Source organism: Typopeltis vanoorti, chromosome 11 (genome assembly GCF_054136105.1).
Source record: "Typopeltis vanoorti isolate ZY-2024b chromosome 11, IOZ_Tvanoo_1.0, whole genome shotgun sequence".
In the NCBI taxonomy this organism is placed as follows: Eukaryota; Metazoa; Arthropoda; class Arachnida; order Uropygi; family Thelyphonidae; genus Typopeltis; species Typopeltis vanoorti.
Window position 1 is genome coordinate 86,493,940 of NC_143559.1, and position 21,640 is coordinate 86,515,579.

Consider the following 21,640-nt stretch of genomic DNA (forward strand, 5'->3'; position numbering starts at 1 on the left):
TATCAAAATCCTCGAATGTTTAGCTTTTTGTGTCTCAGAATTCTAAGAAACAAGGGTTAATCAGGAGAAAATTTTATAAAGAACATTTGTCGAAATCTGACTTTTTTTGTTAATTTTTCTTTAATCTTATCTTCCAGGCATATGTAGGTGGGTAATCTTAATCTTCCGTAAATTTTAAATCTTCCAGACAAATGCAGGGGGTGGGGTTATAAATAGTCTAATTGTGATTTTTCGAGTTTATTTTTGTGCTCTCTTTCAATAAGTGAATTTGACTTTAAGTGCTCGTTAAAACAGCCCTTGACATTATGGCAGAAGCAAGTAAAAAACTTAAAGATTTATCTTTTCAAGAAAAGCAAAGAATTTTTTTTTGGAGTGCTATGATAAGTTGCCCAAAATGAGTCAGTGTAGTGCAGCTGTACATTTAAAATTTTCACAACCACTCTTGTATAAGATCTTAAAAAACAAAAAAAAAAAAACAAATATTGAAACTTCAGCTCTTACTAATGAGAAGATAGATCGGAAGAGATCCTGATCTGGTAAGGATACTCAAGTTGAATCAGAATTAAAAATTTGGTTTAGTAATGTTCGTGAAAAAGATGCTTCAATTAATGGGACTTTGATGTGTCAAAAAGCAGAAGCACTTGCAAAAATAATGGGCAAAGAAAATTTCACCGCAACTGATGGATGGTTTAACAGATGGTAAAAGTGTGAGAATATTGTATATAAGGGCATTCATGGTGAAGGAAAAAGTGCTGATTTTTTTATCAGCTCACGCGTGGATAGACCAAATGGCAAAAATTATTGCTGAATATTCTCTCGAAGATATTTACAATGTAGATGAAACAGGACTATTTTCCTGCAATACTGAGCATACTTATTTGTTTAAAAATGAAAGTACTAAAGGATTTAAATCTTCAAAAGAGCGAATGACGGTTCTTTGTTGTGCTAATACGAGAGCTCCTAGTGATTGGAAAAAGTAAAAATCCTCAGTGTTTTAAAAGTGTCAAAAGTTTGCATGTTGACTACTGTGCAAATGCTTGGATGACTAACGACATTTTCAACAATTGGTTAGTAGTGGGATCTTAAATTAAAGTAAAAAATTGTCTTGTTATTAGACAACTGCACTGCACAGAAACAATTTATTGTTAAAGAACATCAAAGTAATTTTCTTGCCTTCAAACACTATATCGTTAATTCAACAATGTGACCAAGGCATCATATGAGCTTTTCAAGCTTATTATCACAGGGAAGATCATGTGAGAATTATAGCTGAACTTGATTATATAAAAGACCAATCTGATGCAAGTGCATTTGCAAAAAAAGATTTCCCTTCTTGATACATTGCATTTGGTAGCAATATCATGGAAGCAAGTTTCAGAGAAGACTATTGAAAACTGATTCCAAAAAAGGTGGAGTTTTTAAGACAAACTCTGAAACTCCTTCTTCCGAAGAAGGAGTTTCAGAGTTACAAATGTATCTTACAAATATCTTACAAATGAAAATTTTGATAAAACACCAGACAGTATGTCAAAAGAAGAATTTGAAAATTGGTTGGATATTGATAACACCTCAAAGGAGTGGCTACAGCGACAGTGTCAGGAATATGTCAAGCCACTTCCAATGAGAAGTTTAAACTAGTAGAAGAAAGTGAAGCTAATACAAGTATAGAAGAACAAATTTTAGACGCTCCATCAACTATTGCCCAGATGCAAGAAGCTTTACGAATACTTTGTGGCGGTGTGAAACATAGAACAACAAACTTCAAAAGGCATAATGAGTATGAGCAATTTATTCATGAACTACTATATTCAAAGACACGACAGGCAACACTAGATAAGTTTTTAAAATAAATTTTGTTGTTGCTTATTAAAAAGTTTATAACAATAAATTGAAATAAATGATGCAATTTTATATATCCTTTGCTTAATGTTATCAGCCAGTTATTCTCATCGAAAAGCGACTGTCCCAAAGTGATCACAATTAGCGGCGTCTACCGTATCTCATTGTGAATTTGATGTAAGAATTCTGTAACTATGAATTACATTATCAGGTATGATGAAGACAAACACATAAATTACATCTGCAAAATTTGTTGAATATTTAATTAATTATTGGAAATATAAAGCAGTTGGAAAATACATTAACTGCAGTTGCCTTAAATCCAAATCAACATGTCCTTATTTTGAATGACATATTTGGCACATTTTTTTGAAGAGCAATGGAAAAATCTGGTTTGTCAAGTTATTTTAACAAAAGACTTTATTTTGAGAACTGCTATACATATTTAAATATTAACAAAACCAATTGGTTTAATCAGAAGAGGCTTAATTTCATACATAATAGCACACAGATTTATCAAAATAATAAAATCAGGCTATCAAAAATTTTAATCACTTTAATTTTCTGAATATTAAAATTCAACAGGGTTGTAAAAATTGTAAATTTACAAATCAAAATAAAAGTCATCATTCTGCTTGCTATGTACATATCTCATAAAGTTCTTTCTGATGATCCGGTGTTGATCTGACCCTGGCCTTTATTAACATCACTGATACAAACCCACTGGCCATCTAATGACTCCTTCCAAAGACTTACCTTAAAAATAACAATTGTAGTTGGTTCACAATAAACTATGATACACATATACCATTAATTACTGTGTTTTAACTAAAAAAAAAAAAATTGCATTATACTACAGTAAGTTATCAGTCGAAACATAATTGAAAACTTGTTTTCAATTATGTTATACATAAACATATACATTGTCTCTCTCTGTTGGTAAGCAAAAAATATGGCTTAATTCTTGATGAAAATGCTAATCCATCATCATCATCATCAAATTCCTGCCATGTACCCTCAAGGGGTGTACAGGATATGACAGTACTACTGAAAAAATTACATCATTACTAACTTCCTATCTACAATTTTCCTCCAAATCAGTCTGTTACTTGTCAAGACTCCAACATTATCAGATCTTATATTTCTATCGTCTAAGGCACTTTGTACCGTATCAATCCACCTATATCTTGGTCTTCCTCTGGGTCGTTTTCCTGCCAACCTGGCAGAGAACACTTGTTTTGCTAATCTTTCCTCTCCCATTCTATTTAAGTGACCATACCATCTGAGATTAGCTCTGCTAACGCATTCCTGGATGCTGACAATTTCAAGTTCTTTCCTAATATCCTCAATTTTTAATATGATATTGCCATTGATGCCATCTGTTCACGCCTCTAATCTTTCTCAGGACTCTCATATCTGCGGTCTCTAGTCTTTGGTCAAGTGTTTTACTTCTGACCCAGCTCTCAGATCCATAAGTTAAAATTGGTTTGAACACAGTCTTGTATACAGCTAATTTAGTGTTCCGACTAATTTCTTTCTTATTCCATATGAATTTATTCAATTGACTTCCCACAATACCAGCTTTGCTAATTCTGTTGTCTATTTCTATATTTAGTTTACCATCTTCAGTAAAAATTGTGCCTAAGTAGCTGAAATGTTTTACTTGTTCCACAGGTTCTCCATTCACAACACAGTTGACATTTTCAATGATTCTGCCTATTTTCATTGTCTTTGTCTTTTTATTGCTGACCTTCATACCATATCTATTACAACAGCTATTCAATTTAGTCAGAGAATCTTGCAGACTTGTAGCGGATTTATTTAGAAGTATAACATCATCCGCATAAAGCAAAGAGCTGACATTAACATCTCCAATTTTGATATCAGGTTTAATACTACATTCCTTCATAATGTGATCCATATAGATAATGAATAACAGAGGGGATAATGTACATCCTTGTCTCACACCAGATTTAACATTAAACCATCTTCCTGTACTTCCTTCAATTCTAACTGCTGACTCACAACTCAAATAAAGACTAAGTATTGCTTGATATAATGCCCCATTGACACCATATAACTGCAGCGTATTGAATAGCTTCTCTCTTGGCACCTTATCATATGCCTTTTCCAAATCGACAAAACTTAAATACAGATCTTTGTTATATTCCCATGCTTTCTCGACTATTTGTCGTAAAGTGAAGATCTGATCCTGACAGCCTCTATTTGGCCTGAATCCAGCTTGTTCTTCACCAAGCTTTTCTTCCACAATTCTTCTCAACCGTTTCTCAAGTATACTTGCATAGATCTTGCCAGGAACACTCAGTAGGGAAATACCTCTGTAATTCTCACATTCAGTTTTATTTCCCTTTTTATACATGGGTACTATGAGAGCTCTACTCCAATCATCGGGAATTCGTCCCTCTGTCCAGGCTTTCTGGACTATGCAGTGCAGCCACTGTAAGACTCTTATACCACCATACTTCAGCATTTCTGGTCGAATATCATCTACTCCTGCTGCCTTTCCACATTTCAAGCCTTTCATGGCTTTTTCTACTTCAAGTATGGATATGTATTCCTGACTGCATGTCTGGTCAGTGTTTTTTATCACTGTGCTGTCATCACTGCTTGTTTCATTTAGCAGTTTTTCAAAGTAATTACTCCATACTTCAAGGATATCGTTTTCTCCTGTTTTCATTTCACCTTTATCATCTCTAATTCCTTTTACAGCACTCTTTCCTCCATTCCTAAGCTTCTTCAACAACCTCCAGAATATTTTGCCACCTTCTTGATATTTATTTTCTATATTCTTGCCAAAGTCCTCCCATGACTTTTGTTTAGCTAGTTTTACACACTGTTTAGCTTTCTTAGATTTGTCTCTGTATTCTGTAAGAGTAAAAGCTGACTTATTTGCCAGGAACTTTTGATATGCTTTCTTCTTTTCCCTCACTGCCTCTTTAACTTCCTGTGTCCACCAGGGAGTTCTGATTTTTTTATCTTTGCACACAACCTCACCACATGCCTCTCTGGCAGAATCAATCAATGTTTCCTTCAGAGTTTGCCACTGAATCTCCAAGGTTTGATTCCTGTTCTCAAACTCTTTCATTTTCTTTTCAATAATATTTCTGTATTTTAGTCTACAGTTTACATCTGAGAGCTGCTCAACTTTTATTCGCTTTAAAACTTTCTTACATGTTATTCTTTTCAATATCAAATTCAATTTTATCCTGCTCAAGACTAAATAGTGATCACTTCCAATTTCAAATCCTCTGTACACTCTGGTGTCCTGCACCAGGGAGAAAACATCACTATCAACAATAACATAGTCAATGAGACTTTTCTTATTCCTAGCCTCTTCTCTCCATGTGAATTTGTGCACATTTTTATGTTGGAAAATGGTGTTAGTAATAACCAGTCCATGTCCTGAGCAGAAATCCAACAGATAATTGCCATTATTATTAGCTTTGCTCTTTTCTCCAAATTTTCCCAAAATATTTTTGTATGTCTCACAATCATTTCCTACTCTACTATTTAGATCTCCAACAAGCACCAACTTTTCCTTTTTCATTGTGTCAGTTGCTTTTTCTAAAGCCTCAAAAAATTCCTCCACTTCTACCTTAGTAGAACCTTCTGTGGGACCATAGGCACAAATAAGTCTCATTGTCCAGTTCCCCATTCTCATATTTGCCCACATTACTCTACTTGAGACTGACTGCCATTCAAGAAGATTAGCCTCGTATTTTGTGTTGAATACTATGGCTACTCCTTCTTTTCCTTGATTGTTATTGCCTGAATATAACATTTTGTATTTATTGCTCAGAAAGATCTCACCAGTTTTAGTCTTTTTTGTTTCAGTCACCCCTATTATGTCGATCTGGTACTTATCTAATTCCTCAGCTAGCTCCATTTCTTTGCCATTCAGGCTTCTTACGTTGATAGTACCGATCTTTAACTCTGGTGATGTTGAGTTGGGGTTTATTTTCAGATTTGTTCCAGTAGCTGACTTTTCGCTGTTCGCCCTGGTTCCCTGGCGAAAACAACGGGGGCCTTGTTTAACCGGGTGACGCCCCAGCCGGCATGAAATTTTGTCATGTTGTACCATCATTTTTTATTTTGGTTTAACCAATAAGAATACAATTTGGTCGGCTAAATCCCAAATTGCCAGCCCATCCTCATTCGTTCAGTATCAAAGTAGATACCCAACAGGGTGCACCACGAGAAGGTGAGGATTGGACATTAGGTCAGAAGCCCTGGTCGGTTCTCCGCATTCCTTTAAAGGCTATGTGGAGGTCTCCTCTCAGTTATACAGCTTTGACCTTTAAGCACCCCAAAAAATGCTAATCCAAATAAAACAATTCTGAGTGGCCAAATAAGGATTTTTTTTAAAAGTTCCTTAAAGGAACTTAAAAAAAAATGTACACATTTTTTTTTAAAGGAATATATTTTAACAAAACAAATTAGATTGGTATAAGCAGACTCCTGGGGTAGAACTGACTACTACCGGTTCATCCCCAGGTGGCGGATCAGGGAACAGCCTTTAGATATGGAGGTTAGCTGCGATATAAGCAGAGCAATCTGGCAAATAAGCAGCCATGGACCAACAGCGGCTGAGCTATCAGGGCGTGGGGGAGCAGAAGTGGCAACTTTGTCTCACTGAAAACTTCACAGCCCAATGACAACTCGGTGACATGGTGAGTAGTGCCGCCATTAAATAAGCACCTGCTGGGGCCACTGCCCCTGACAGTGGGAAGCAGCATTATCAGTACTGACACAAGGTTGAGGCCAAATGATGACAGAAAAGCTTGTGATCAGAGATTTGCAGATGGCAATATGATTATGTTATGTACATCTGTAACACTGCGAAGCAGAAAGTAAATGGAGAAACTACTGCTCTACCTTATCTACAGAACAACCACCATGGCAAGCAAACTCTTAGGATTGGCCCTGAGTTCCCGGCATCCCTTAAATGGGACAGGGTGCGAAGAATCTCCGGGCTCAAAATGGTGTCCACTTTTAAAATTGCAACTTGGAATGTCAGAACTCTATATGAAACTGGCAAATTAAGAAATGCCACAAGAGAAATGAACAGGCTGAGCGTCCAGATTTTGGGAATTTGCGAGACAAGATGGCCAGGATCTGGAAAGTGTCAATAAGATAATATGACAATGTATTACTCTGGGAATGATGAGAACGAACATCGACATGGTGTAGCTGTAATAGTAGATGAAGAAATCAATATATCAGTAAAATTGGATCCCATTTTCTGAAAGGATAATGCTGTTGGGAAACCCCGTGAATATAAATATCATCCAAGCTTATGCACCCACAGCTGACAAAAGTGAAGATGTTGAAGAGTTTTATGAACACCTAAAAGAGATTAAAAACCTAACAAAGAAACATGATATAAATATAGTGATGGGTGACTTCAATGCAAAAGTGGGCAGAGGGGGTGATGGAGAAATTGTTGGAGAACATGGCTTAGGCACCAGAAATGATAGAGGAGATCGCCTTGTCCAGTTGTGTCAGGAAGAAGTTCTAACAATAGCAAATACATGGTTTAAACTTCCACCCAGAAGACTGTACACTTGGAAATCGCCTCAAGATAACTGGCATAACATTGTCAGAAATCAAATTGAATACATACTGATAAATAAAAGATTTCACAGTAGTATAAAGAGCGCAAAGAATTATCCTGGAGCAGATATCTCATCAGACCACAATCCCATAGTTGCAGAAATACGCCTTAGATTAAAATCAGCTAAAAATCACAAAAGAAAAAGAAAATTGATGTAGAAAAACTAAAAGACCCAAAGATAAATAAAAGTGCCAAGACACAGCTTAATCTGTGATTACAACGGATTAACATAGTAGAAAATAAAAGAGTGGAATCTCTTTGGAATAGCTTAAAGAATGCCATCGTAACAACAAGTATTGAAGAAGTAGGTTATGTGAATAATGTAAAACAACAGGAATGAATGACAAATGAGATTCATTCTCTTATTGATACAAGAAGAATGTACAAAAACAAAAACCTAGCCAGATATACAAAAACACATATCATCAAGAAAAAAATAAAGAAGCCAAGGAAAACTGGATGAAGAATTTATGTACTGAGATTGAACTGCTTCAGAAGAAACATGATAATTTCAATCTGTATAAGAAAATCAACGAAATTTCCAGAAAACTCAGGAAAAAAAAGCAAACAGTGTCTCTAAGAGACAAAAGTGGAAAAATAGTTCTAGAAGAGAATAAAGCACAGATTTGGATAAAATATGTAACAGATCTTTTCAATGATACTAGACAGAAGCCTATAAATATAAAAGATAACATTCAAGGACCAGCAATTATGAAATAGAGAATGCTATAAGATCAAGTAAAACAGGAAAAGCCAGTGGACCAGTTGGTGAGCAAACAGAATTTTTGAAATTAATAGAACCAGATAACATCAAGCTTCTTGAAAAACTATTTAATAAAATATATGAAAGTGATGAATTTCCATCAGATTGGCACAAATCTACATTTATCACTATCCCAAAGCGAATTCCTGTGGCGACTTCCGACTTATTAGTCTAATGAGCCAAACATTAAAATTATTTTTGAAAGTAATTCAGAATCATATTCATAGAAAAAGTGAAGAAACTCTAAGCAAAACGAAATTTGACTTTCGGAATGGTTTTGGTACTAGAGGGGTCCTTTTCTGTGCCCAAATATTGATACAAAAATGCATAGAAAAAACAGAAATCTGTCTTTCTGTGTTTCATAGATTTTGAAAAGCATCAACAAAGTCAGACACACTAACTTAATAGAAGTCCTTCAGCAAATAGGGCTAGACGAACAAGACATAAGACTAATAAGAAATCTGTATTGGAATCAGTCAGCTACCATTCAATTAGACAACATTACCACCAGTGATATTAACATCAAAAGAGGAGTGAGACAAGGATGCATGCTCTCACCACTCTTGTTCATCATATACGCAGAGGTAATCTTTAAAAAGGCATTGGAAGAATGTCCAGAGGGAATCGCAATAAATGGAAAGATTGTTAACCACCTATGATATGCAGATGGCACCGTGCTAATTACAGATAACATTATGGATCTCCAAAACTCATTGATTATAAACATCAACAAGACAAAATACATGGTCATCAGCAAACATCCAACCTCATCAATGAAACTAACACTCAATGGGAAAAATATCGATCAAGTGTCAAGATATAAATATCTTGGTTGCTGGTTTAATGAAAGGTGAGATCCTGAAATAGATATAAAGACAAGGATTGAAGTTGCATGGCAGTCCTTCATGAAAATGAGAACATTATTCTGCAATAAAGACCTAAACATGGAAGTCAGATGCCGAATGCTGAAATGCTACGTGTGGTCTAATCTGCTCCATGGAGTTGAAACATGGACGTTGAAGGCAACAACCATCAAGAAAATTGAAGCATTTGAGATGTGGCTATACAGAAGAATGCTAAAGATATTATGAACAGAAAAAATTACCAATGAAGATGTCTTAAAATCCATTGGCAAAGCTAAAAATCTTGTACAAATAATCAAGAAACGAAAAACATCATGAGAAACAGTAAATACCGACTTCTATAAATTATTTTGGTAGGAAGAATTGATGGCAAAGGAACTAGAGGAAGAAAAAGAATATCATGGTTTGACAATATCAAACGTGGACAGGAAAGAGCAGCACACAACTGCTCCGATTAACGCAAGAACGCAGTTTGTTTGCCAAGATGGTCGCTGACCTTTGATAGAAGATAGCGCCATAAGAAAAGATAAGCAGACTGGTTTAGGTAGACTTGATTAAAGATGATATTTAAAATTTATGAAACAAATTTTGGATTTCTTGAAATTATTTCCATGTAGCTGAAAGATTAAAAGTAATAGAAGAAAATCTCCTTTTTAAAAAAGGAGATTTTTCAAAAAAACTTCAAATTAAATGTTTACATTAGCTAATTCAATTTTGTTATAAAATATAATTAAAGAAAAACATACCAGAAATTCTTTACAAGGATGATGATGACCTATCTGATACACTTTTTGAATTGTTTACATGAGAGATTTTATCATATACAGGGTGTTCGGGATAAATTTGACATATTTATAATTAATTATATTTTTCCGTAAGTTACATGTATTAACACACACTTCTCTTCATTTAAAAGTTTGGACCCTTCTTCATTCATATACAAGATGTCAGAAAGGATGGATAGCTGGAACCCACCTGAATCATGGAAGAGAATAACTTGTATCATGATGATTCGTGCCCGCCATCAAAATAAGGATATTACGACTGCTGCCCAATGCTCCCTGAATACAGTAAAAACAATCAGGCATGAACTAGAGACTTGCAATGGTGACTACGAGGATGTAGCAAGAAGAAAGATCCCTAGCAGACGATCTGATTGCGTTCGTACAGCAGAATTCCTCGCAAATCTGCAGGAACAGGTGTTGAAGAACCCTGGCATTGGAATTCGGGCTTTGTTCGTGGAGTTGCTAACTGTAGTCAAGCCCTGGATAACAAGGGTAGCCAATGGTAGGCCGTATGTATGGCAGCAGGATTCGGCCCCTTGCCACACCTCTGGGAAAAGTCAAAAATGGTTGTCTGAAAATTTCTACGACTTCACCAGTCCAAATGTTTGGCCTCCAAACTCCCCAGACCTTAACCCCATGGATTATTTTGTATGGGGCGCAGTTGAAAAAGACACCAATCGCACTTCCAGTAATACAAAAGCCCAGTTAATGGATAAAATTAAAACAGTTTTTGCGGCCCTTCCCAGGGAGACTGTAGCATCAGCTTGTTCGAGGTTCCGAAGCAGAATTGAAGCTGTGATCGATGCTAATGGTGGTTATTTTGAGTAAATCTTGTTGATAGTATTGTAATTAACTCTGCCTGTAATGTTTTTTTGTCAATTCATTAAATTTAATAGATACAAAGAAGATTTTCTTTTTCCTTACGAAACTGTCAAATTTATCCCGAACACCCTGTAATTCATATGGTAATATATGGCAAGAATATTATATAGTAAAACACAGAGAAAGAACAAAAATTAAAATTTCAAAAATTCTGAAAATCTATATTATACATGTCAGCCAGCAATAATAAGGATGTACTAACCATTTCAAATAAATCAGATTATGAAGGGTAAAAGAAGAAAAGAAGTTATGAGTGTGTCATGAGGCTTTAGTTTGGGAGTAGAGGAGAATGTAATGGTTATATGGCTGCAGTCAAGATTAGGCAGAGTCTGTGCATATTTATTGCATACTATTTGGTTCTTTAGCTAAAGACTGAGGAATGTAATTTGCTTTTGTTTTCTTGAAAAGCAATATTCAGTCTTGGGATTTTTGTTGATATTTTGTTTGTGGTTTCAGTGTAAGCAATCAAATATAGAGATAATGCAATCATGGTGATGTTCAATTAGATGTGATTTTAATGAACAGACAGTGGATATGATATAGCTGGTATTGCATCCAGGATGACAGTTGAATTTGCAGACATTATGACATAGTAGTATATTAGATAACATTATTGTAGTTTTATGTTTTAGTAAGTTTTATAATTTATTATTGGTAGCGAGGACAATTTTGTAACTTGAATGTTTGAAGATAGGTTTGATAATTTTATCTAAATGTTATGGATATATGGGAATGTTTGGTATGTTGATGGGGGGGGGGGGGGATGATTCTGGGCTGAATGGAGAGCATATTCTATGTACTGTTGAGGATACTGCTGGCTCTGGGATTTAGATCATCTGGTTCATTAAGTATTTGTAAGTGCTAATCATTAGTTGTTTAATATGGCACATTTTTTTTTATAAAGCAAGAATGATAGGATGAGAAGTGCAAGTAATTTCCAGTATTTGTAGAATCATAATATACAGCATTTTTCACCTTATGTGTTTTTTTGAACCTAAAATTTATCTGAATGTGTCTTATAAACCAGGTGCATCTTACATTGTCTTATTCACTGATGTGTTTTTTTATGTATGTGCAGTTGCGGTGCTTCACTGCTTGTTGGTAATGCGTGATCAGTTTGAATAGTTGCATGGTTGTTACTGGTCACCCACTTAAACTAGTAATTAATACATTATTATATTTAGATTTTTTTAATAATCCATGGATTCTACAAAGCACAGACATAGCTATACAGTTGTGTTTTAGCATAGTGTGATTGAGTATGCAAAAAAGAATGGCAACAGGGCAGCAGAGCAGAACTTTGGGCCTCTACCTACAGAAAAAATGGTAAGAACTTGGGGGAAACAAGAGCACCAATTAATATAAGCAAATTCTGAAAAACATAACCTCAGCAGGAAACTGGCAAAGTGGCCCAAAAATTGAAAATGAATTAAAAGCTTGGATAATAGATCAAAGAAGATCAGATTGCCGTGTATCTGCAAAAATGATTATTCAATGAGCAAAATTATTTGCACCAGAAAGAAATTATCATTGATTTTGCAGGGTTGCCATCATGGTGCTTTAGATTTATTAAGAAAAATTATTTATGCATTGCTTGAAAAATATCAAAAAAGCCAGACAAATTTAAAAATAAAATTGAATTTCACAGATTCATCATAAATGCTAGAAAACAAGACAATTTTGAATTTTCACAAATAGCTAATATGGATGAAGTGCCTCTGACTTTCCAAAGTTAAAAAATAATAATACTTCTGGTGCACCCCTTGTGGGTACATATCAGGAAATTGATGATGATGATGAAACTTCCAGTCATGAAGAAAACCACCAATACTGTTGTTTTGTCGTGCTGTCAGATGGAACAAAATTGATACTTTTTTAATTTTTAAAAGAAAAACAATGCCCAAAGACATTTACATTGATCTTCATCCAAAGGGATAGATGGATGAGGAAGGGATGAAGTTATAGATAAAGAAGGTGTGGTCCAGACAACTGGCAATTTACATTAGAAACCTGCTTTGTTAGTATGGGATCAATTTAGATTGCATAAAACCAAAGCTGTTAAGAATGAACGTCACAAAATGAACACAAAAATAGCTGTAATCCCAGGAGGACTCACCTCACTTCAATCTTTAGATGTATCAATAAACAAACCATTTAAAAGATTTATCAGGGAAAAATGGGTCAATTCGATGCAATCTCCAAATTTTAAGGAAATGTCTACAGGCAGGAAAAAGAAGGCCACAATTCTGTAGGTGTGCAAATGGGAAGAGTTCATAGAATGAAGTGAAACTCGAAATTATTATAAAATAATTTCAAAATTTTATGTGGCATTAGTAATTCTCTTGACAGTATAGAGGTAACATTGCTGTCTTGAAATTACTTATTTCAAGACAGCAGTGACAAGGTTTCTGATGAAGATATATAGATTTGAATAGAAGATCAATAAAACTTAGAAAAATTATTTTGTTTATATTATATACTGGGGGGGCACCGCTCCCCATATAAGCCGCGTTAATTAAAACTCTTGTCATGTATATATAGGGAGTGTCACAATTAATTTTGGTATGTTAATCAAATCCCGCGTTAAGCAAGGAATACCTGTATTTAAATCATCCTGCAGGATATCCAAATCACTTTTATTAACTATTGCCCTCTCCAGTTTTGAACTGGAGAGGGCAATATCCTGAACTGAATATCTCCCCCCCCCCTCCTTAAATCTTTCCTTATATCACTAATATATACATTAAAGAGTAGTGCCACAAGTAGGCATTCCACTATTCACCCTCATTCTCCCCTCTCTAGTGTCTATCAGTCATTCCCCCCCCCCCCCCATTTAACCAACTATTCTTGTGGTCTCTATGACTCTGCTATATTGAGAGTCAACTGTATAAAGCAAATTTTCATCCAGCTAAGCTGGATAAATGCAATTTAACTTACACTTAATCTTATCCTTTCATAATTGAAGGATTTAGCTTACTCAATTTCATTGTTGTGATCTAGTACGAACCTTAACTTAGAGTGAGTTTTGTTCTATTGAGTATTTGAATTTTCTTAACTGTAAATGTTTAGTGCTTTTCCAATAAACATGTTTTGTACTTTATATCTGAGTTTATGCCTGATTACGAATTCAAACCACCACTTATGAAATAGAACCTTTTGGCGGGAAGGAATTATATATTATTGCTTAAGTGAGATTCAGGTCATGACTGCTAACTGAATCTGCACAGCGCTAGCGTAAGATTAATAATTGTATGTATCCCTTTGGAATTTAGAACTGTTTCCCTGAGCAAGAGTCTCTTCTGTTATAGGATATTGGCTGGCGCAGCATAAAAATAAATTTTGCCAATATCCGTACTGAATTAATATTTTAAAGGCACAACAGTAGATTAGAAAGCGGGCTATTTGGAGGTAGAACAAGGTATAATATAGAGAAAACAACGACGTAACAGTTCTCCACATTCCTTTAAAGGCTATGTGGAGGTCTCCTCTCAGTTATACAGTTGAGTTGAATTCATCATCATCATCCAATTCCTGACATATGTTGTCGGGGGAGGTGCAGGATATTATGGTAATACCACATGAAAAAATTACATCATTACCAACTTCCTATCAACAATTTTCCTCCAAATTAGCCTGTCTTCTAAGGCACTTTTTACTGTGTCGATCCATCTGCATCTTGGTCTTCGAGGTCTTTTTCCTGCCAAACTGGCAAAGAACATTTGTTTAGCTAATCCTTCCTCTCCCATTCTGTTTATTTGAATATAAATATTCAACTTTCCCTTATGGCAATCACTTAATTTCTGCAATGATGATATTATGTGTATATTATGCACTAATATCATGATTTTGTAGCATGTGCAAAACAGAGGAAGTATTTTGAGATTTACTGTGTTTTTTAAATATAATTTCCTATTCTTATATTAGGTGATTCGGACAGATTCTTCCTTCTGAGAGCTTATGTTTAACATGCTATATTACTCTGCAATAGAAAGATAAATTAAAAACTAAATTCAATCATCAGTTAACATTTGCTGAATTATAAAGACAAAAAAAAGTATACAGAAAAGCAGATAGTATTTTATTGACAGTTATTCAAATTACTGGTTTTTCTTATTTAATAACAAGTAAAATCTTATCTTCATAATTCTTCATGAGCAAAATAATTTTAAAAGTAGTTTGGTTAAATGAATTTTTTCCCCTTCAATTTACACAAAATGAGAATTAAAGATTGCAAGTATTGTTTAGTCCATAATACTAATATTACTTTTCACTACCTAGTACATGTCCTTTGCCAGAAAATGGAACAAAGTGGTTCCTTTATGCAGTCTTTTCTTTATTGTCTTCAGAAGTTGCAAATCTATAAATATTTGATGAAAGATTTTCTTTACTTGCTACATTTTGTGAATGAGATGAGTCTTTTCTTTTTGTTATTACCAGACTTTTAGTATATGATGACGTATTCAGTCCTGAATACTTAGATTTGCTGCTACTTCCAGATGCCACATTTTTAGTAAATGAACTACTATTAACACTTATATGATCATTCTTACTGCTGCTTCCAGGTACACTTACTCTTTTAATATGTGATGATGAGAGAACTTTATTTTTGCTCATAGGTTTACCCTTAGTAAAGGAAGTAAAATAAGTACGAATATCTCCTCATGTCATTTTAAACTTCTGAATAGATGAAACTGAGGAATTGCTATCCCAAATAACTTGTTTCCTGGTGAAAAGCAAATAATAAAAATAATTTCAATGAATCTAGTCATATAATTTTTTTTTACTTTCTTCTTCTTCTTCCAGTGGTACTAACATAGGGTTGCCAGATTTTGGAAAACCAAATACGGGACATGGGTGACAAAAAGAATGACGATGCTTTATGCCATGAAATTCCATAGTTATTTTGGCAGCAATAACTTTTCTTTCATTGCTGGTATTTGGTTTTACAAAGCAGATAGTATTTATATCAACTTTATTGAATAATCATTAAAAACTCGCTCTCGTTTTGGCATTTTAAGAGAAAGATAAAAAATTTAATTTACCTTTGTGTAATTAATAAAGAAAATATTTTAATACATAAAATATATAAATTTTATGTATTAACCAAATATCGCACATTTGAAAGAGGCGAGATATTTTTTAATAATTATTGAAATAACATCCACGTACTGCACCGATACCACACCACACAGTGTCCAAATAAGAACTATTTGAAAATAAGCAAATGCAATATATCTGTACAGAATTATAAATAAAATGCTTATACTAAATAAAAAGTGACCAATGAAAGGGACTGTCGCTGCGATAAACTGTAAACACAATTAATTTCCTTGAATTGTCAGTTTTTATGGCTTAGAAATCAATTTAAGTTGGATTATTCAAAAAGAATATTGAAAATTATAATTGATTAACATAACATTTATAATTTTATCTTTTCATGAAAATGCGGGACATTAGGCTGTCCCTGAGTACAATACGGGACAGCAAAATTCGATGTAAAATATGGGACGTCTGGCAAGCCTATACTAACAGGTGCTTAAATGCCCATGACCTTCCGACTATTGTTGGACCTCACAACCACAACTCAAGGATAAGGTGGTTGGCCCTATGCCTCCCGAAGTGTCCTATGTCTATAGATGCGTGTGTTCGCAGGGCAAGTTTGCTTGTTCTGGGGGACGAAAAACTCGAGTTTCCAGGTGAAAAAGTTCTATCTCTGTATGAGACTGGCTAACTCACCTTTAGTCGAAAAGAGACCAGTAAAGGTTCCTCACATCTTGGAGAGGAATTGAACCCAGGTCTTTCTGACCAAATGGCTTCACCTAAACCGACTGAGCTACAGAGGCTTCTCTACATTAGTATTTTATTAGTTTTGGTTTCGTAACACATAAAATCGGCACTTGGAATGTGTTTGATAAAAAACTGATGTTTACATTTAAAGAAATAATGTAAGGTATTTGAGATTTATTGTACTTACTAGATATCTGATAGCTGTAATAATTTCAAGTTTTTTATGTTAATTCATAATTGTTAAGTGTTGTAATATCTGTCATTTATCGTAAAGACATTATCTTTTTGCTAAGACGATAGCATGTCACCATTACTAACTTCTCACCTGCTGCTTAATGAAACAAGTGCACACGCTCCTGAGGAGGTAAATGGGTGATTGACAACTGACAGAGCGAGTGTTCAGTACCTGGATAATGGAAGGAAACAAGAGAATGGATTTAAGAACCAGTGGCGGCCGATGAAATTTTAATGAGGGTGAGCCTATACAAAAATAAAAAATATATTTTTATTTTTGTATAGGCAGCACCCTCATTAAAATTTCATCGGCCGCCACTGTTAAGAACACAGACCACAGAATTTTGTTTTAGGAAGTTTTTGGGAAACTTTGACAGTCAGGATATATTAATAGAGGATTCTGAAAATAGAATCTTAGCAAGGCGAATCCTTTATATGGAGAATTAGAACAAATAATGAACTTGAACAACTAATTAATGGTGAAGATATAGTAAGATATATAAAGACACAAAGAATAGTGTAATTGGGGCATACAGAAAGAATGGAAAAAGATAGAGGAGTTAAAAAAATATTTGAATGAAAACTATTAGGACAAACAAAGAAAGGTAGACCCAAGAAAAAGATGGATTGATGATGTACAAAAAGATCTTAAAATTTTAAAAGTTAAGAATTGGAAGAATATTGCTCAGAAAAGTAAAGAATGGCTAAAAATTGTTTTGCAAGCTAAGCTAAAAGAAGAAGGAAGCACTGCATAATCCCAGGGAAGTTAATAAGAAGTTTTATATATTGAGAAAAGGCCTAATAAAGTACTGACTCTAACGAACATTTGTTTGTGGGAATTTATTGCGAAAAACAGAAAGTCTAGTAGAATGATTAAGCTCGTGTAAAACAAACTATTAATAGAACAAGTCAGTGAGAGAATGACTCATTCCATGCAATCCATCTCTTCTAAAGATGGATCTCAAAATATAGTTTTTATTTAAGAAGGCCTTGGATCCAATTAGTTTTATGGTTATTAATTTGATTTTATTTATGATGCATATAGTTTTATTTCGTTTCATTAAATACAGTATATATTTTTTATTTGGTCTTGAGTCAGTCATTTCCCAGATTCTAAAAATAGTTAAAAGTCACTGTACTAATCAGATTGAACTTGTATATTTACTTAACACTCAGTGTTAAAACAGTCTCTTTAGAGACAACAAACTGACTCTCATTAAAGAGATATTAACATAAATGGCACAACTGACATGACTTGATTATTGATATGTTAGTTGAGCAAAAAGCAAGAATTGAGAGAGATAATTCATTGGGTTTGTTCCATTGCTAAAATAAAAAAAAAAACATAAAACCCAAATCAATAGGTTTTATGTTTTCTGGTGGAAAGTAAACAATAAAAATAATTTCAATAGTGGATCTATTCATATATTTTTTACTTCTCATAACTATCATTATGAGAAAATAGAAACTCTTGAATATAATAAACGTTTATTACAGAAAATCAAAATAAATACGTATAAAAAAAAAAAAAAAACAAGATGCAAAACTTACTTTATTGTCTCCACCAGATACTGCCAAGATGCTTCCTGTAACAGACCAGCTGACATGCCACACAATGTCATCAAAAGTGTGCAACACTTTATATGACCAGTTACTAGTAGTACCATCATTAGTCCAAATGATTACACGACGATCCTAAAACAAAAATATCAAACTACACTAATGTTTAAAGCATTTGTGTAATTTAAAAATGAATGAGTTTACAGTCCACACTTTCACTATACTGAATTTATTGAGACAAAAAGCACAGCTTGTTCATTAAGTTCATCAATATGTAATTCAGATATACTAAGCCAAAGAACCACGAACTAAGACAAAGAAAACCAAAGGAAGACTACCACTGTTAACTTTCTTTAGGAAAGCTATAAGACAATGATGGCAAATAATTTCAAATTAACATCCCCAAACTAAAAGAAGAATGTGTTTTCAACTTGCAAGCACAAAAGAAATCATCATCACACACAGTAGAAGCCCATTATGAGAGAGTTAAATCTGGAAAAATGTTCATAATAAAAACCAAATCCACATTTTGATTCAAGGGCCCATTTACCACCAGCCATTGTGAATAATTAGAAAAAAACACAAAACACATGAAAATAAAAATAAGCACAACACTATATAACTATAATCATAGCAAGAGACATGCAGGAACTGAGACAACGAAGCATGTGGAAATTTATTATGTAAGTACAAATTTAGATGTAATCTCATGATATGTGACTTTGTAACTTATTATGTTCGTTTTTACATGGCTTTTGCTTAGCAGAATGTACTTAGAATAATATTAATTTCTTCTGACTGAAATAATCTTTTCTGTAATAATATTGTATTGAACCTTTGTAAAAATAATGTGCCGCATGATGTCGTCATGTAAGACTATTAAGTAATGTTAAATCAATAAGTCTAATGCTAAGATTAGTGAAGAACTTTGAGAATTGCTATAGATGAAAATTTCCAAAGGCCAACGAAGAATGACATCATGTCCAAAGGTCAATACGTGACCAGAGTTGCCATGGATAAAGAATTCCAAAGATGCACGAAGAATGGAGTCAACATGTCTGAAGGTAGATACATGACCAATTTTGAGAGACAAGAGCATGTGCACAATGGCAGTCTGGGCCTATATAAGGCAATTCATAGGGAAGGAATTCATAGGAAAAAATTTGTCTGAGGGTTTACTAAGTTTTCTATTACCTGAGTCCCTGTCAGAAATCTAAAGAGAAGTGTTGAGGGTTCCTAGTCTTCTACCTGGGTACATCACCACACAAGAAATATTGTGTCATTCATCTCAAAGGGAAGGAGCTGTACATTGCCACCATGTTAAGGGTCCTATAAGGCAAGGCATAGTCGACAACCCCAACAAGGAAGAATTTTAGTGGAAAAACAGGAACATGTCAGCAAGCAGAAAGAATGACAAGAAGAATTATGTGTGAACAAAAGGTTAATGTGAATGACTGTCTGCTGAACAAGAATTGTAAGTAGTTGTAATGCTGAACCAGAATGTATGTCAAACATCTACGTTTATGGGAGTATATTAATGGTGAATTAGGCTTAACCAAGGTATGCCTTATATTCAGTTAATGTTATACTAGATTGTGAATTAGCTTAGAACTAAGGTTAGAATAGAAGAATTGAGACTAGCAAGAGTATTGTAATGACATTTTGTATGTATGTGACTCATTCTGTAAATAATTCCTTTTGTCCTTTTGTCTTAATTAAATGGTTTGTGAACAGCACATTGGACTGATTTTGTCAATGCACTATCCTGAAAAAAACTCGAACCTGCATAAGATAGAAGTTAATATGATTAATATTTAAGCCATGACTAATTTAAAGTAAGCATATATATAAGCAGGGAAAATAAACAATATCTGCTTTGTCTTTGATTTAAGATTTTATACTCTTGCACTCAAAATATAGTCTAACTGGCGCAGTCGTAAAACAAATAACTTCGTTAGACTATAGAGCATGACAAATAAGACATAGTAGAAATACATAAATAGTGGCAGTCGAAAATTAAGGCACTCAACCATTCCCTGAATATTAAATAAAGAAATTAAAGGAGAAGCAGAGTAGTAAGAATTACGAATGTAAATATAACAAAATGGCGCAGTCTACACACGTTATAACATAGAGCCTCCATAACTCTGTTGGCATAGACGAAGTCCTTTGGTCAGAAAGACCTGGGTTCGATTCCCATCCATGACAAAAGGTGAGTTAGCCAGTCTCATACGGAGGTAGAAGGTTTTTTTTCATCTGGAAACTCAGGTTTTTCATCCCTCAGAACAGGCAAACCAGCCCTGTGAACACATATGGATTACAATCATAAAAACTTGCCCTTAGGAGATGCAGCAGATATGTGACGAGCTGACTGCATTAATTCATCATAAACCTCTATTAGGGGACTCAACCCATCCTAAGGGACGGATGAGAAGGAAGGAAATATGGATTTACATATCTTCTTTGTAGTATATCAAACAATATATGTGCTTTTACTGGATTTATTCAGGGTATACTTCATCTACATAATACAAAAAGCTGACTTAATATCTCCAATTCTAACAAATTTAATGCTGCTTTCCTCCATAATGTGATATAGATAACAAATGCAAGTGGAGACAGAGTGCACCCTCACATCTGATTTTACAATGATCTTCTTTTACCTCCTTGATAACTGCTGAAGTATAACTGAAATACTGACTATGTAGTGCCCAGTATAACTATTGCATTATGAACAGCTTTCTTCTTGGTGCTATGTTGTGTGAATTTTCCAGAATTTAAATCTGTATAACTTAAATATGCATCTTTATTATATTCCTAGAATTTCTCAATTATTGGTCTTGAAAATAAAAATGTGATCTTGATATTGATAACCACTCTTTGGTTTGAACTGAACTTGCTCTTCCTTATATTTCTCTTCCACAATTTTTCTTAGATTGTTCTCAAGAATGAATTGCATCAACCTTTCCCGAAGAAGCATTCATAAGGAAATTCTCATATTTGGGTAATATGAAAGTCCTGCCTGAGTCATCTTGAATTTGACCATTTGAATTATATAGTGTTGATTGCGTTAGTTATATTATACAGTCAATCAACTGTAAAAATTATGCAATTGCATTATTTATTACATCACTGTCCTATTTATTTTCCTTTTATTTACCTTAAAAATACCTTTCAAATTCCTTGGAATACAATAAAAGTTGAAGATCTCACTTGACTTGCATATATCTTCTGGTAAGCAGGCATCCTTAATACATCTTTTCCTCATTTTGCTGAAGTAGGCATGAAGAAT

At 34.1% G+C, this 21,640-nt stretch overlaps 1 protein-coding gene across 1 annotated transcript in view; it reads right to left on the bottom strand.

Annotated features, from left to right (window-relative positions):
* Positions 1-2,074: 2,074 nt before the first annotated feature.
* Positions 2,075-21,640, bottom strand: part of Sec13 (nuclear pore and COPII coat complex component secretory 13) — an 88,830-nt gene continuing 69,264 nt past the window's right edge. The window contains exons 8-9 of the mRNA XM_090400200.1: positions 18,340-18,483; positions 2,075-2,595 (exon numbers count right to left, since the gene is read on the bottom strand). Of these exons, the coding sequence (XP_090256326.1) occupies positions 2,491-2,595; positions 18,340-18,483 (249 nt within the window). The 3' untranslated portion in view covers positions 2,075-2,490. The remainder of the gene's footprint in view (positions 2,596-18,339; positions 18,484-21,640) is intronic.